At 36.4% G+C, this 18,432-nt stretch overlaps 1 protein-coding gene across 1 annotated transcript in view; it reads left to right on the forward strand.

The window, feature by feature from the left end:
* Positions 1 to 2: 2 nt before the first annotated feature.
* MIB1 (MIB E3 ubiquitin protein ligase 1) overlaps positions 3 to 18,432 on the forward strand; it is a 123,931-nt gene continuing 105,501 nt past the window's right edge. The window contains exon 1 of the mRNA XM_077778057.1: positions 3 to 231. Within this exon, the coding sequence (XP_077634183.1) occupies positions 3 to 231 (229 nt within the window). The remainder of the gene's footprint in view (positions 232 to 18,432) is intronic.

Raw genomic sequence — 18,432 nt, forward strand, 5'->3', positions numbered from 1 at the left:
CGATGAGTAACTCCCGGAATAACCGGGTGATGGTGGAAGGGGTCGGGGCCCGGGTGGTGCGCGGCCCGGACTGGAAGTGGGGGAAGCAGGACGGCGGCGAGGGCCATGTGGGCACTGTCCGGAGCTTCGAGAGCCCCGAGGAGGTGGTGGTGGTGTGGGACAACGGCACCGCCGCCAACTACCGCTGCTCTGGGGCCTACGACCTGCGCATCCTGGATAGCGCGCCCACGGGTAAGTCTTGGCCCCTGGCCGGGGTCTGCGCACGGGCGGGGAAAGGGCGAGGTCCTGTGGGTGTAGGGACGACTGGGAAAAGCCGGAGATGGAAAGGGAGAGAACCAAAGGCATTTTGGGTTCGATACCTGGTAAACAAAAACTTGCAGAAAAGACGCTGCTACCCGCACGGGAAATGATGGCTGCACCGTCACCAGGATGCTTTCAAGCCTGGAAGGCACAAAGCACTGAGAAGACAACAGACCGTTCCCCTCCTCCTCTAGGGAAAGGGTCTGGAGAGGCCTGTCTAATAAGCCATTGAAATTAATCAGCCACCGAGTGATAACTGTCTGAAGAGAGGCTTGCATAGCCATATGGTCTTTAGTTGACGGGTTACAATTGCTGAGGGGCCTCTGGTACCTCGGATTGTCGAGACACCAATTATGTATGTATGTATGTATGTGTGGCCTCCTGTAATACATAGAAGGACAAACTTGGAGTTAATTAGCCAAATGTTAATTGTGACTTTGTAGAATGATATTTCACCTCAATTGTTTCATTACTAGTAGAGGGAAAAGCAGTCTAAACTGCTGAACCATTTCTTTGTGTTAAATACTGTTTCCAAGTGGATTAAACAGCAGAATTTTTGTGTGTGTAAGGTTATGTTAGAGTCTTACCCGTTCACAGGAGTTAGTGTCCTTGATTCACAAAATTCCAGGGATCTGTTATTGACTTAAGAATTTTTATGCAATGTAGTAAACTGAACTTTATTTTATTGGATTATTTTAATCAAAGATATTTTTACAGATTTGTCCATGATATCTATTTAGTAGAAAATAGTTCAAATTTAAAATTTGTTACTTTTCAGAATGTATAAATAAGCTACTTTAAAAAAGTTGAGATATCATTGGCATACTAGTTTTACACGTACAACATAATGATTCAAGGGTGCCTGGGTGGCTCAGTCGATTGGGCAGCCGACTTCAGCTCAGGTCATGATTTCAGGGTTCATGGGTTCGATCCCCACATGGTCTCTGTGCTGACGGCTCAGAGTTGGAGCATGTTTAGGATTCTGTGTCTCCCTTCTTTCTCTGCCCATCCCCGGCTCACCATCTCTGTCTCTCAAAACTGAATAAACGTTAAAAATTTTTTTTAAAAAATAATGATTTGGTATTTGCATATGTTGCAAAACGATCATCACAGTAAATTTAGTTAACATCCATCACCATACATAGTTGTAAAAATTGTTTTTCCTTTGTAATGGGAACTTGTAAGATTTACTCTCCTAGCAAGTTTCAAATATGCACTACAGTGTTATCAATTGTAGTCATCTTGCTGTATTTTACATCCCATGACTTACTAGTTTTATAACTGAAAGTTTGTACCTTTTGACCCATCACCCGTTTCACCCATTGTCACCTCTGGAAACTACAGATCTGTTCTTTGTACGTATGAGCTTGTTTTGTTTTAGTTTTTAGATTCCATGTATAAATGAGATCTTACAGTATCTATCTCTCACTGTGTTTTATTTCACTTAGCACAGTGCTCTCAGAGTCCATCCATGTTGTTGCCAATGGCAGGATTTAATTCTTTTTTTATGGCTAAGTCATATTCGTGTGTGTGTGTGTGTGTGTGTGTGTGTGTGAGTGTGTGTGACATTTTCTTTATCCATTCATCCACTGATGGACATTTAGGTTGTTTCCTTGTCTTGGCTATTGTAAATAATGCTGCAGTGAACATGGGGATGCATATATCTTTTTGAATTAGCGTTTTCATTTTCTTTGGTTAGATACCCAGAAATATTGCTGGATCCTATAGCAGTTCTATCTTTAACCTTTTGAGGAACTTCCATACTGTTTTCCATATTGGCTACACAAATTTATGTTCCCACTAACAGAACATCCTTGTTTTTGTCCATATCCTTGCCAGTGCTTGCTATTTCTTGTCTTTTTGATAATAGCTGTTCTAACAGATGTGAGGTGATACCTCATTTGTGGTTTTGACTTGCATTTTAGTGATGATTAGTGATGTTGAGGATTTTTTCATGTGTCTGTTGGCCATCTGTATTCTTTGAAAAAATCTCTCTTTAGATCTTCTCTCCATGTTTTTAAAAGTTAATTTATTCTGGGTAAGAGAGTGCAAGCAGGGGAGCGGCAGAGAGAGAGAGGGAGGGAGAGAATCCCAAGTGGGCTCTGCACTATGAGTGCTATCAGCACAGAGCCAGACCTGGGCCTCGTTCTCATGAACTGTGAGATCATGACCTGAGCTGAAGTTAAGATGCTTAACCCACTAACCCACCCAGGCACCCTCTTCATTTTTAAATCAGATTATTTTTTTTCCCCGCTGTTACGTTGCATAGGTTCTTTATGTATTTTAGATATTAATCCCTTATATGTATTACTCGCAAGTATTTTCTCCCATTCAGTAAGTTGCTCTTTCATTTTGTTGATGGTTTCCTTTGCTGTGTAGCAGCTTTTTAGTTTGATGTATCCCATTTTTTCATTTTTGCTTTTGTTGCTTTTGTTTTTGGCATCAAGTCCAACAAAATCATTGATAAAGAGCTTACTTCCTATGTGTTCTAGGAGTTTTATGGTGTCAGGACTTAATGTTAAAGTCTTTAATATATTTTGAGTTAATTCATAAATAAGCTACTTCTAAGTCTTAATGATTGAGTTTGACAGTGCTTAACATCTGAAATGGGTTCATATTTATTATTAGCAGCAACAAAAAGGAAACTAACACAAGCCAACTAATTTTTTTGAACAGATAATTCATAAAATTGTGTTTCTTTGATGGCTTTTTAAATATTGAGAAGGATGAATATGTATGCCCCAAAGAAAAGATTCAGTAGTACAAAAGGGATAGTCACTGTTACCAGCTTCTTGTGTATTCTTACATAATATGTATTTATTGCAAGCGTATTTATTAATATACTGTAAATCTACTACCTTTTAAAAGCACAAATGGTAATACACTATATTCTCTTCTGCACTTTTGTTTCTTTCACTTAGTAGTACATAACAGGAAGTGTCTCATGTTAGCACGTATAGGTCTACCTTATTCTTTCATAACTGCGTAGTATTCCAGTTAACTGGATGTAATGATTTATTTAATGTGCTTTATTGATGGGTATTTATATTGTTCAGGTCTTATTTACAATGATGCAGTGAATAAATCCTATGCATATGTACTGAGTACTTCTTTTTTTTTTAATTTAAAATAATTTTTTTAATGTTTATTTTTTGAGGGAGAAGACTGACTGTGAGTGGGGGAAGGGAAGAGAGAGAAGGAGACACAGAATCTGAAGCAGGCTCCAGACTCTGAGCTGTCAGTATAGAGCCTGGCAGGGGCCTTGAACTCACAAACTATGAGATCATGGCCTGAGCAGAAGTCTGACCTCAACCAGCTGAGTCACCCAGGCGTCCCAGTGCTGAGTACTTTTAATGTAGAATTGCTAGATCAGGGGGTACACATAACATTTTGATAGATGTTAATTAATTGCTGTCTAAAGACATTTCACCACTTTATACTCCCAGCAACACTGTATGAGGCATATACCTGTTTCTGTACACTCTTAAAATTTTATCATGCTAGTTCAAGCTAAATTTTGACCACAACTTAATAATTTGGAGTCGCCTTGGTATCAGTAATTGCAGGTTTCTGGGGAAATTTAAATATCTTTCTAGGGAGACTGTAATAAATCCTATGCTACAGCAGTTTTTGAAGGGATATTAATGTCTGTTTTCTGGTATGGAGTATATCTGTCATAAATAGTTTCATTATCTTTTATAAAAGCAGATGTTTTTAGAGGTAATTGTTTTAAAATCACAGTTTTAATTTACATGATAATTTTATAAATTTAATTTATTGTGATGAACAATTCATCTTGTTCATTTTAGCAGACGTTTTAAAAGCATTTCTAGACACAGGATAGCTAGCCTTCTTATGCAGTGCTGTTGAAATGTATTTTAATTTCTATGATTTAATTTCTTCACTTTTTTTTGTTGTTGTTGTTTTGTTTTCCTTAAAGGATTGAACAAATCCCAAGTTCTTAGATCTAGTTTTGCCCCAGGACTATAATACTAGTTTCAATTTTCTTTTCTCTTCAAAATATTTAATAATTGATGTCGATTGGTACTTTATACATTCTTGACATTTATTAAATATTACATTTATTACATATAGTACTTGATACTTATTTACATAATAGTTAAAATAAAAATAAATTTAACCTTTTTGAAATAACTCAGGTTTACAAAAATTATAAAACTAGTAAAAAGAGTTCCTTTTTGCCCTTGCTCGTCTTCTTCAAATGGTAACAATTACTAAAACCAGAAAAATAACATTATTAATTTTATACTTTTAAGTGATCTACAGACTTTATTCAAATTTCATCAGTTGTCCTGCTAATGTCTTTTGTCTGGTCCAGTATCCAATCCAGGATCAGGCATTGCATATAGTAGTCGAGCTGCATATGAGATGTCAAATTCTTTAGCTTGTCGATCTTGTAGTGTTTTTTGTTTTTTGTTTCCACTTTATCAAGGCTCTTAATGTTTTGCATTTTCTTTGTTCCAAACAGCAGCTCAAAGTTCCAGTCATTCTATACTGTTGAAGCCAAGCTTTGCCCTTGGCAGAAGATAGGACATTGTCATATCTACTTAACTGTCAGATCTTACCCAATATTCAAATTACTGAAATCTTACCTCATATGTAAAGCTTCTTTCGATTTATTAGAAGAATCAGACTATTAATATTTGCTTGTAAGTATGTGGTTAGGGGCAACATAGATAAGTGCATTACCAGGTGTGGGAGAAAATTTTCAGTTAGAAGTTCTTTATGTATGATATAAATGGATTAGATCAATTTAAATATACATTTTCTTCTGGCTTGATTTGATGTAAATAGTAAAGAGCTAATAACTATTTATACCGCTAATTCAGAGCTAACCTGGAAATATAAATTAAGAAAAGATATCTTTCACCTCACCTTAGTCAGGCGGACAAAAATTTAAAGTCTAAAAGTAGTATGTATTTATAAAGAATATGGGGAAATCAGAACTCTCAGGTTATTGGTGGGACAGTAAATTGATATAACCACTTTGAGAAGCAATTTGGCAGTCTTGTAAACTTTACAAATGCACATATCCTGCAACTGAGAAAATCTTTTAAGTGTATGTCTGCGAGATCCTGAGGCACACATCTCTAAAGAGGTTAGTATAGAGAAATTCATTGTAGTATTTATAAAACCAATAATTTGGTAACTAGTAAAAGTTTATATGTAATTTGTATATAATGTTACATACGTCTCATACAATAAAATATCATTTAAAATGAAAGAATTCGTGTATATTTACCAAATATATGTTGAGTAAAAAAGTAGGTTTCAGAGTTACTGTAGAGTTGCCTGGGTGGCTCAGTTGGATAAGTGTCTGACTCTTATTTCAGCTCATGTCATGATCTCACAGTTTGTGAGATTGAGCCCAACTAGAGCTTTGCACTGTCAGCTTGGGATTCTCTCTCTCCTTTTCTTTCTCTCTTTCTCTCTGTCTCTACCCCTCACCGGCTTGTGTGTGCATGCACACTTTCAATTAAAAAAAAGACAACAACTTAAGAAAAAGATACCAAACTCAAAATTATAAATTTTTAAAAATGTTTATTTCTGAGAGAGAGAGAGAGACAGTGTGAGCAGGAGAGGGTCAGAGAGAGAGGGAGACACAGAATCTGAAATAGGCTCCAGGCTCTGCGCTAGCTGGCAGCACAGAGCCCCATGTGGGGCTTGAACCCATGAACTGCGAAATCGTGACCTGAGCTGAAGTTGGACGCTTAACCGACTGAGCCACCGAAGCGCCCCATCAAAATTATGTTAAAAACAACAAAAACCCCACAGAGTTGCTGTAGATAATATTATGCTTTTTATATAAATTTTAAATACTGAAAATTATGGAAAAATATATGTGGAAAAAGGGTAAACACTTAGACTGAAAGGATCCAACCTTCAGCGTGGTATTTTGGTATTTTGCTACAGTCAGAATTTTTTTTTCTTTTAAATGAGAGCAAGGGCCACCTGGGTGGCTCAGTATATTAAGCATCCCACTCTTGACTTGGGCTCAGGTCACGATCTCATGGTTCATAGGCTCGAGCCCCACATCGGGCTCTACATTGACAGTGTGGAGCCTGCTTGGGATTATCTTTCCCCCGCTTTCTGCCTCTCCCCTGCTTGCTCTCTTTCTCTCAAAATAAATAAAAATAAACCTAAAATTTTTTTAAAAAATGAGAGCAATATGATTTTTCTCCATTGTTTTTGAAAATCTTAGTTTAGTAAATTAAGTCTGATTCTAAATTCAGTTTGTTCCCATCTTGATTTTGGTAGATGCTTTAGCTTTTAGGAGACCTCACAAAGATAGATAGATAATCAATCCAAAGGGATGAAGTGCATTTCTGAGTATGTTATACTGGTTATTAAGCTTTTGTGTCTTGGCTTCCAACCCACTCTGTATTCTACCTTGTGAGGCTGGGATGGGACTCTGCATGTATTTTTTTGCCAGCGGGATCCTTGTTGGCTCTGCCAGTAGGGGGCACTCAAAGGAGACTGGAAAGCTAGAGTGTGAGAAGGAACTAGCTCTTTTCTGTTTTGCTTGCTTTCATTTGGTATCATCTTCGTCCAGCAGGATTTCAGTATCAATATTTGATTCCATGTTTCTTAGTTCCAGTATAACCAGAAACATCCTCACTGTGCCCCCACTCAATGCCAGCCAGTCACAACTCCTTTATAAAGGTCTGGATCCTATCCCTATGGAACTCCGCCTTTAATAATCCCATTTTTTTCATTGTTTCCCTATTTCTAGAAATGGTGGGTTGGTGTAGTTTCTGTCTCCTGACTGGACCATAACTAATACACTATCTTTATTAAATTCTCCATCTTATTTTTCTATTCCATTGACCAGTTAAGTAAAATTTTTATTAAAATTTACCTAATAATTTTGTCTTTTCTGATGCTAATCATTTCTTACATATGAATTAGAAGGTGCTTCACTTTTATGTTTTGAATCGATGAATTTTGAATTTACTGAATTTATTAAAAAATTTTTTTAATGTTTTATTATTTCTGAGAGAGAGAGAGACAGAATGAGCAGGGGAGAGTCAGAGAGAGAGGGAGATACAGAATCTGAAGCAGGCTCCAGGCTCTGAGCTGTCAACACAGAGCCCAATGCAGGGCCCGAACCCACAAACTATGAGATCATGACCTGAGCCGAAGTTGGACGCTTAACTGACTGAGCCACCCAGACGCCCCTACTGAATTTAAAATGAAGTGAAATATTATTTTCTTTTAAGGATGTGGATATAAAAATTTATTCATGATTCATATCATTTTGTTACTAAAGAGCATATAATGATGGAAACCTTTCTAAACACCAGTTTTCACTTTGCTTACTCTAGTTTCTTTTGGAAGCATTTATTTTCTCATATCTTTACCTGGGACACATGAAAAGGATGTAATTAAAAAAAAATCTTATAAGAGGCATACCACTAACACTTTTCATCACAGAAAAGGTGTGCAATTTTGAAGCATTTATTTTTCATTTATTTATTTTGTAAGTGAAAAATAAGGAACTCATTCATAGTTTTGCCTTTTAAGCCCTTTGTCTCAGGATAATCAACAGCGTGTTGTTTTATGTCATTAGCTTACATTCCACAACTCATGCTGCTGCAGCATGTCTTAATGTGCCAGAGGTAAGCAACAGTATTAGAACCCAGTGCTCTCACTCTCCCTCACCTCCAGGACACCTGTGTTGTCTGTGTGAGTTGTGAGATTTGTGTGGACTCACTGAGGGTGCTGGTGTCAGCTGACTGATTTTACAATTAGTGAAACTTAATCTCATTCTTAGGTTTTTAGAGAAAAAGTAAATATAAAAGTTTTGGTGGAAGTCCAAAACCCTTTTTTCCAGAATGATTGGGACCAAGTATATACTTTCGGATTTTAGAACTATAATATGGTATGTATACAACATAGTGCATAACATCCACTTTGAGGTCCACAGCAGCACCATGTAATCAAATAAATTAACATTTCTGCAGGGAAGCATATGAATAATTATGCTAAGGGGATAATAAAGACTACATACTATATATAGCCTCTTGTTTGTTCAGATCGGGGTTTATGACTAAGTGAATTTGCTGCTAACTCACAAAAACACTTAAGAGTTTGAAATTATAGATAACACATTGTGGAGTTTGATTTTCTCTTGCATTTCAAAGGATCTTGTTCTATATATCCTGAGTATGTACACCACTTTGGAAACCATTGCTCTAAGTCACCTAGCAAGAACTTCTGCATTTTAAGTACCTATGCGAAAATGGCCTCTTTTTAAAAAGAACATTTCTCCTTAAACCCATTTCTTTACACACACATTTTCATATGTCCCTACATCATTTAGCTTGCCTCTATTACCATCTTATCTGTATTACAGTGATAGACCATTGCCTCCATTGGACCTAGGAGCATAGCAACAATTTTCATTTATTATTTATTTTTTAATGTTTTAATTTAATTTTGAGAGTGAGAGACAGAGTGTGAGTGGGAGAAGGCAGAGACAGAGGGAGACACAGAATCCGGAGCAGGTTACAGGCTCTCAGCACAGAGCCTGATGTGGGGCTCGAACCTTGAGATTTTAAGATCATGACCTGAGCCAAACTCTTTTGCTTAAGCAACTGAACCACCCAGGTGCTTCTTTATTTATTTTTTTTATAAATTGAAATATAGTTGACATAGTGTTATATTAGTTTCAGGTATGTAACAGTGATTCAGCAATTCTGTAGTTACTCAGTGCTCACCATGGTGAATGTAATTATCGTCTGTTACCATCAAAGTTATTACTGTATTATTGATTATATTCCCTATACTGTGCTTTTCATCTCTGGGTTATTTATTTTATAACTGGAAATTTGTACCTTTTAAACCCCTTCACCTGTTTTGCTTATCCCCCTACCCTTCTCCCTCTGGCTACTACTACTTTTGTATATTTATGAATGTGTTTCCCTTTTTTGTAGTTGTTTTTTATTCATTTTTTTGGTTTCATATATAAATGAGAGCACACGATATTTATCTTTTTCTGTCTGATTTATCTTACTTAACATAATACCCTCTAGATCCATCCATGTTGCAAATGGCAAGACTTCATTCTTTTTTATGGCTGAGTAGTTTTCCATTGTATATATGTACACCATATCATGTTTATCCATTCATCTATCAGTAGACATGTAGGTTGCTTCTATATCTTGGCTGTTGTAAATAATGCTGCAATAAGCATAAGGGTGCATTTATCTTTTTGCAATAGTGTTTTCATTTTTCTTTTTTAAATATTTTTAAAAGTTTATTTATTTATTTTGAGAGAGACAGAGACAATGCAAGTTGGGGAGGGACAGAGAGAGGGAGACAAAGAGAATCCCAAGCTGGCTCCATGCCTTTAGTGGAGAACCTGATGTGGGTCTCCAACCCACACAATGTGAGGTCATGACCTGAGCTGAAACCACGTATTGGATGCTTTACTGAGCCATCCAGGAGCCCTAGCATTTTTGTTTTCTTTGGGTAATACCCAACAGTGGAATTACTGGATTATATGGTAGTTCTAGTTTTAATTTTTTGAGGACCCTCCATACTATTTTCCATTCTGGTTGCACCAGCTTACATTCCCACCAACAGTGCATAAGGGTTCCCTTTTCATCACATCCTTGCCAGCACTTATTATTTTGTATCTTTTCGGTACTAGCCATTCTGACTGGTGTGATTGTTGTTTTGATTTGCATTTCTGGATGATTAGTGATGCTAAGCATCTTTTCATGTGTCTCTTGGCCATCTGTATGCCTGCTTTCGAAAAATGTCTATTCAGTGCTGACAAAAACTGAGGACTGATGGATGTGGGAGGGAGGGGGGGATGGGCATGGAGGAGGACACTTGTGGGGATGAGCACTGAGTGTTATGTGGAAACTAATTTGACAATAAACTATTTGTAAAAAAAAAAAAAAAAAGAAAAATGTCTATTCAGGTCCTCAGCCTATTTTTTAATTGGATTGTTTTGATGTTAAGTTTTATGTATTCTTTATATATTTTGGATGTTAACCCTTTACAGGATGTAGCATTTGCAAATATCTTCTATTCAGTAGGTTGCTTTTTCGTTTTGTTGATGGTTTTCTTTGTTGTAAAAGCCTTTTATTTAGTGTGATATAGCCCCAATGGTCTATTTTTGCTTATGTTTCCTTTGCCTGAGAAAACAAATACAGAAAAATGTTGCTAAAACCTATATCCAAGTGATTACTGTCTATGTTTTCTTTCACAAGTTCTATGGTTTTGGGTCTTATATTTAGGTTTTTAACCTAGTTTGAATTTCTTTTTTTTTTTTTTTAATATTTATTTCTGAGAGATAGAGAGAGAGTGAGTGAGCAGGGGAGAATTAGAGAGAGAGGGAGATACAGAATCTGAAATAGGCTCCAGGCTCTGAGCTGGCAGTAAGAACAGAGCCCGTTGCAGGGCTCGAACCCACGAACCAGGAGATCATGACTTGAGCTGAAGTTGGATGCTTAACCGACTGAGCCACCCAGGCACCCCATGAATTTATTTTCATGTATGGTGTAAGAAAGTTGTCCAGTTTCATTCTTTTGCATGTGGCTGTTTGGTTTTCCCAGCACCATTTATTGAAGATACTTTTTCTTTTCTCTGTTGTATATTCTTGGTGTCTTTTGTTGTGGATTAATTGACCATATAACCGTGGGTTTATTTCCCGACCTTCTATTATGTTCCATTGATCTTATCTTTTTTCATGCCAGTACTATACTGTTTTGATTACTATAACTTTGTAGTGTGGCTTGAAATCTGTGATTGTGGTACCTTTAGCTTTGTTTCTTCTTTCTCAAGATTGCTCTGGCCATCTGGGATCGTCCGTGGTTCCATACAAATTTTAGGATTATTTGTTCTACCTCTGTGAAAAATACTGTTGGTATTTTGGTAAGGATTACATTAAATCTGTGTATTACTTTGGGTAGTATGGACATTTTAACAATATTCTTCCAGTCTATGAGCATGGTGTTTCTTTCCATTTATTTTTATTATTTTCTTTTTTTAAAAAATTCTTTTAATGTTTTATTTATTTCTGAGAGAGACAGCATGAGTAGGGGAGGGTCAGAGAGAGAGGGAGACACAGAATCTGAAGCAGGTTCCAAGTTCTGAGCTAGCTGTTAGCACAGAGCCTGACGTGGGGCTGAACCCACGAACTGTGAGATCATGACCTGATCTGAAGTCAGACACCTAACTGACTGAGCCACCCAGGTGCCCCATTTCTATTATTTTTAATTTCTTTCATCAATATCTTAATAGTTTCCACAGTACAGGTCTTTCATCGCCTTAGTTAAAATTTTTGCAGGTATTTCATTCCTTTTGATACAATTGTAAATGGGATTGCTTTCTTAATTTTTCTACTACTTCATTACTAGTGCTATTAGTACAACAGGTTTCTGTATATTAATTTTGCATCCTGCAACTTTACTGAATTCATTTATTAATCCTAATGGTTTTTGGTGGCATTGTTAGGGTTTTCTATACATGGTATGACGTCTGCAAATAATGACAGTTGTACTTCTTTACCAGTTTTGGTGTCTTTTATGTCTTTTTCTTGTCTGATTGCTGCAGCTAGGACTTTTTAGTACTGTGTTGAATAAAAGTGGAAAGAGGAGATTTTTGTCTTGTTCCTGATCTTAGAGGAAAAGCATTCACCTTTTCACTATTGAGTATGATGTTAACTGTGGGTTTATCATATGTGGCCTTTATTGTGTGAGATGTATTCCCTCTAAACCCACTTTGTTGAGAATTTTTATCAATTTTAACAATTTTTATCTTTGTAAAGCCCGTAATTCTGTGTAACCAAGTTCTTGTGAAATAGTCTGGTACCTAACTTACCTTTAAAACTTTGTTTTTGAGGGAAAATGGGTTCTGAATTCTATACAACTGGCTTATAAATGAATTCATAGAATACAACTAAGGTAAGTTGGGATTTTTAAAAAATGTTTTATTTTATTTCTGAGAGAGAGAGACAGAGAGAGAGACAGCGTGAGCAGGGGAGGGTCAGAGAGAGAGGGAGACACAGAATCCAAAGCAGTCTACAGGCTCTGAGCAAGCTGCCAGCAAAGAGCCCGACGCGGGGCTTGAACCCACAAATGCTGAGATCATGACCTGAGCCAAAGTCTGACGCTTAATGGACTGAGCCACCCAGGCGCCCCATGATAAGTTGGGATTTAAATTAGTTCTTTGGGAGGTAGGAGAACACAGCAGATAGACTAGATATTCATTTGTTGTTTTGGAATTTTTTTTTATGTATAGTTACCTTTGTAGATAGTTGCTTTGGTTAGTTTATAGTCTGTAAACATACTCATAATGTGAGTATTTGGTTTTCTCCAGGGGTAAATTTATCTTCTTTTAAAAAAAATGTTTATTTTTGAGATTTTGAGAGAGAGGGAGCGCGCAAGCACACTCAAGTAGGGGAGGGGCAGAGAAAGGGAGACACAGAATTCAAAGCAGGCTCCAGGCTCTGAGCTGTCAGCACAGAGCCTGACATGGGGCTCAAACTCATAAACTGTGAGGTCATGACCTGAGCCGAAGTTGGATGCTTAGCTGAGCCACCCAGGCACCTCATATTTATCTTCTTGATGTTAATTTTGTTCCTAAAAAGGCAAGAAATAGAATGGAAACTTTTTTATATTAAAAAAGGTCATTATTTGATATTTAAGGGTTTTGCAGGGCTAATGATAATAAATCATAAAGGTTGGAATTGTAATAGCTAACATTATGGTATTTTGCTCACCCCCTCCTCCAGTCTCTTTTCGTAGAGTAGTGGAGAATGCTCTGGCTTATTAGGGAAATTCAGGTATTTGTTCATTCTATATTTTATCAAGCAAGACTGTTAACTAGGGAGGGGCGCCTGGGTGGCTCAGTGGGTTAAGTGGCCGACTTCAGCTCAGGTAATGATCTTACCGTTGTGGGTTTGAGCCCCGCATTGGGCTCTGTGCTGACAACTCAGAGCCTGGAGCCTGCTTCGGATTCTGTCTCTCTCTCTTTCTCTCACTGCCCCTTCCCCACTAATGCTCTGTCTCTCTCTATCTCTCAAAAAAAATGAATAATTGTTAAAAAATTTTAAAAAAGACTTAACTAGGGAGTGGACTGACATTTCATGAGCTCCAGTCATGTCAGGCACTAGGCTAAGTGTTTTATAAACTTTATCTTATTTAATCCTGATAAAAATGTTGCTTGATAGTCTTCATTTTATTGATGAGAAAACAGGCCATGAGAAATGAACTAACTTGCCCAGGATTTCACAAATAATTAGTTTTCAGTGGAGATTCAATCTGGGTTTGTCAGTCTTACTCATTTTTTTAAACTTTATAACATTAGTCTCTTTGAGCCTTAGTTCTTCACCTGTAAAATGATGATGGAGTAGGTCAAGGTACACAGACAGATAAGTTTTGCTTCTAAAATGAAATAGTGATTTTTTTTTACCAGTTAGCAGGAAAAAAGTGGTAAAATTCTTAATTTTGACTTCATTAACTTTCTACCCCTATGCAACAAGTGCTAAAAATAACAAACCTACTGCTAAATTCCCAATTGTATGCCTAATTTGATAACTTGTTTCTTTTCTTTGGACTGTGTGGGCCATGATTGTAATTTTGTTACACAAACTTGTAATATAGTAGAGTAGTACAAGATGCAAAAATAGATGGGAGAATAACTTTTCCAACATAAAAGATATGATGAAAGACTTGCAGATTTGGGGGGTGAAATGCCTTCAAAGACATTTTCTTCTTAGTGTGTACCACGAGTTGGTTGGAAGTAGTGATGTTTCACTCTACTACATTGTTGAAATTAAAAATAATCTTTTCGGTTTTTAAAGTGTATATCTTAGAGATTGATTTGAATATTAAAATAGGTTTTGATAAACAGTATTGAATCTAGTAGGTTAAATGGGGAGCATGATGCTCTAGATATGTAATTATTTAAATATGATCACATGGAGAAAAACCCCTGGTGGAGTGAAGAGCTTAAGAGGGCCAAGCTTTATAATCACATCCACCTAGGTTTGAATTTGAGTCTGCCACTTACTAATGTTGTCTGACTTGAGGTAGTTTACTTTTCTGAGCCTCCATATCTTCATTTATAAATGGGGAGCATATTGCCTACCTTTTAGTATGGTTGGGAAGGTTAAATAAAATATGTGTAAGGCTCATTAGCTTGATGTGATAATGAACAGTGGCTAGTATTATAATAACAATCTTATTTTCATTAATTTAGTATTTCTCAAGAGAAAGGAATGTGGAATACACAAACCAGCTGGCAGGTCACAAAGGCCTTACCCTCATTAGGAATTTTAATTATTGTTGAGACAATTTCTAAATCACTAAGTAGTCTGAAGTTTCAGGGAGAGTAAGGATGCATACTGTAAGTGGTTAAGCCTCTTTAATCTCTGTAATGTTTCTGTCACATTAATTTGGGGTTAAAGTTGAATGAATCCTTAAATCAGAAATAGGATTTCTTGACTGGTTAAATGACAGCAACAGTATCCCACAATAAGTAATTACATTTAAATACTGGTTAATGACTTGTAAATTATCTATGTAAGGTGAAATCTTTCAATTAGGGTACAAATTTAGAGGGTTAGCTAGGTACCATTTTAGTCTATTAGGATTTAAAAAATTTTTAAATTGTTTTAAAATGTATCACTTAATATATGATATCCAAGTAGATTAATAAGTAATAAATACTTGTGAACCCATCTAGACACGAAACATTACTAATGTATTTGAAACATCCTGTATACTTCTATCCAATTTTCATTCCCTTCCCTCCTCTTTTCTAAGGTAATCATTATCTAGAAATTTGTTATCATTTTATGGGTTTTTTTTCCTTAGCATTTGTGCTATGTTTTTATGTAAGCAATATATAGTACTTTATTTGCAACATTTTGTATCCTTGTATAATTAAAACAAATCAGCATTATGGTTGAAGGATTCATTCATGTTGAATTGTATGACTGTTGAACATTAATTTTAGATATTCCGTTTTATACTTAATATGTTTCTGTTCTCTTACTAATGAATAATTATATTGTTTACTTTTTCTTTTGCTATTATAAAAAATAATTTAGATATTCTTGTTCCCTGTTGAAGTGTTTTGTAGAGTAAATTGTAGTGAGAATTCTAGTTCTCTCTTTCAATCATTTTTTTTCTAACTAAAAATGTAACATTTTATTTAAATAAATCAGTGCTTTGTGATTTTGAGCTGTTTTCATTGGCTCTCTTAAGAACTGTGGTCATTGATTTTGACTAGCATGTTTTATTGTTCTCATAAAATTTTCCAACAGAAAGCTTATGGCTATGTAAATTCTCTAAGTTTTTGAATTTAGGCAAGCTGCCATTAAAATGTAGAGCAGATGGTCATTGAGTATTAGTAGAAAGAGTCAAAAGCTATCATCAGGTGGTTCATTTAACAGTGGCAGATGTCTTCATAAAGCCTAGCAAAGGGAAAGAGCATTAAATCTCTAGGGTAGTATGGTATTCTATAGGAAGGAGAAAAACGACTAATAGATTTAGTTAGGGAATTAGGTTTTATGAAATGAACATTTTAAGGAATAACACTTGCCAAAGGCTAAGGAGGTTTGTACTGGGGGAGAATGGTTTTATATGGGAATGAAGTAAGGGGAAACAAAAACGCTGCTGAAGTAAGAGATCAGTAAAGTGTTGATCCTGTTTTGTGTTTTCTTCAAATATAACTTTTGTTCTAAAGTTAATTAATTGCATTCTCATTAAAAATTCTGTAGTGTGCATTTTGATGGAGGAGTGGGCTGCTTTGTTTACTTCTCCAGTTCTCAGCCTCAATCTGTTTCACAGCTGTTTGGTAGCTTTGCTGGCATTTTTGAACTGTGGGAACCAAGAAAGGATTTGGATGTGCTTTTGTGTGCATTAATGGGTTTCCTGAAGTATTCTTTAAAACCATGAACTGTAGGGTTTTTTTTTTTAACCAGGTATCATTGTGTATTTAAGTGACTCCTTTTAAAGAAAGCCTATACTTAGATTATGAGCTCATGAATGTTGTTATCATTGTGCTTTGTGGAAAATAACTTAGAGATGAAAAATATGTCAGTAGGAGAATAGCTAAAAACTGGACTTTATGATCAGATAGGGAAGTTGGGATACATTTTCCCTATGCCTTTCTTTCATCAACTCTTATTTGAAGAGCTGTGTAGTTAAGGCTAAACCTCTAAATGCATAGTGGATACTGATTTGTTTAGTGCATTTTACTTTCTGTGATGACATAGGACACCTATTTGAGACCTGTTCAGAAACTTCACCATTGTATACGCATGTAAAATGACATTTGATATTGATTATGTTGTTTTGGCCATGGTGCTTTCCTATGGTAAGACAGATTAGACTGTGACTGTGGGCATGTGCCAGTGAGGAGTGTAGTCAGATGAAGTGTATGTTTTCTTTACATAAACGTGAAATAGCTCAGTTAGTATCAGCGTTAAAAGAAATGAAGAGTTCTAAGTAGCAGTTACATACACTATTTCTAGAGTAACTATATGAAAGTTGGTTTCTGTAAATATTTGCTATAAATACCATGTTTTTGTTTTTAGTTTTTATTTTAATTATAGGTGACATACATCAGCATCTCTGATTATATAGTCATATTAAATGCCCCTACTCACTTAGCTAAAAGAATTAATACACACTCAGTGTCAAAAATTTGGAAACCCACAAAGGATAATTCCACTAGTACCTTTTGGAGATTATTTTTCTAGTTTTTCTGTACATGTGTATTATATGTATTATGTGATGGTATTTTGTAGTTCTTTGCAAACTCCTTTGTAAAATAATGATAAGTTTATTAAAAAATGTAGTTTCCCTTATCAGTAATATTTCTTCTACAACATGGTTAAATAACTGCATAGAATTTTACTTTATAGATTATCATAGTTTACACATAAATAGTCCCTATTTTTGACATAGATTATGTTAAGTTTTTGTATCTACAAACAACTTAATATTTTTGGATGTACTTTTTTTGAGAGAGAGCATTCATGTCCTTGAGCAGGGGAGGTGCAGAGGGAGAGAGAGAATCTTAAGCAGGCTCCATGCATGAATAATTGAGAGTTTTCTTGTATATAGTCTCTGGGAAATTGAGAATTTAAAGTTTTTTTTTTTTTTTTTTTTGAGGGAATGGAGAGAGCGAGAATGAATGAATGTGAGGGGAAAGGGGCAGAGGCATGGGAAGAGAGAGAGATACAGACAGACAGAGACACAGTCTTAACGCAGGCTGCATGCTCAGCCCAGAGCCTGACACAGAGCTCAATCACACAACCTACTTGGGATCATGACCTGAGCTGAAATCAAGAGTTGGATGCTCAACCAACTGAGCCGCCCAGGCACCCTAAAAGTTCTTTAATTTTCTTTTTTTCTTTTTTTTTTTAAATGTTTTTTAAAATTTATTTCTGGGAGAGAGAGAGAGAGAGACAGCATGAGCAGGGGAGGGTCAGAGAGAGAGGGAGTTACAGACTCTGAAACAGGCTCCAGGCTCTGAGCTGGCAGTCAGCACAGAGCCCGACGCGGGGCTCGAACCCACGAACCGCGAGATCATGACCTAAGCGAAAGTCGGACGCTTAACCGACTAAGCCACCCAGGCGCCCCTAAAAGTTCTTTAATTTTCTGCATAAGTTGCTGAATTTGCCTGGGATATGGAATGATTTTGATCACCAAATTATTAAAATAGATAAATAGTACATTTAATAAACCTATATTAAGATGAAATTAAGTGCAGTATAATTCTTTATATTTGCATTTTGCTTTAAAGACTTTCTTAAGTGTTTTTACCTCTATAATATCACTTTAGCATCACAAGGACCCTTTCCATATTGTTTTGGTCTGCTTGGGCTGCCATAACTACTTAGAGTGAGTGGTTTAACAACAGGAATTTATTTCTTGTAGTTCTGGAGGCTGGGCAGTGCAAGATCCAGGTGCTGGCTAATTTCAGTACCCTGGTTGGACTGTCTTCCTGGCTTGCTGCCTTCTGGCTGTGTCCTCATACGGCAGAGAGAGGGGGACCTCTTAGCCTCTGCCTCTTCTTTCAAGGACACTGATTTCATTGTGGAGACCCCACCCTCATTACCTTGTTTAAACCTACTTACCC

The sequence above is a fragment of the Crocuta crocuta genome, unplaced genomic scaffold, assembly GCF_008692635.1.
Source record: "Crocuta crocuta isolate KB4526 unplaced genomic scaffold, BGI_CrCroc_1.0 scaffold26, whole genome shotgun sequence".
NCBI classification, from domain to species: domain Eukaryota; kingdom Metazoa; phylum Chordata; class Mammalia; order Carnivora; family Hyaenidae; genus Crocuta; species Crocuta crocuta.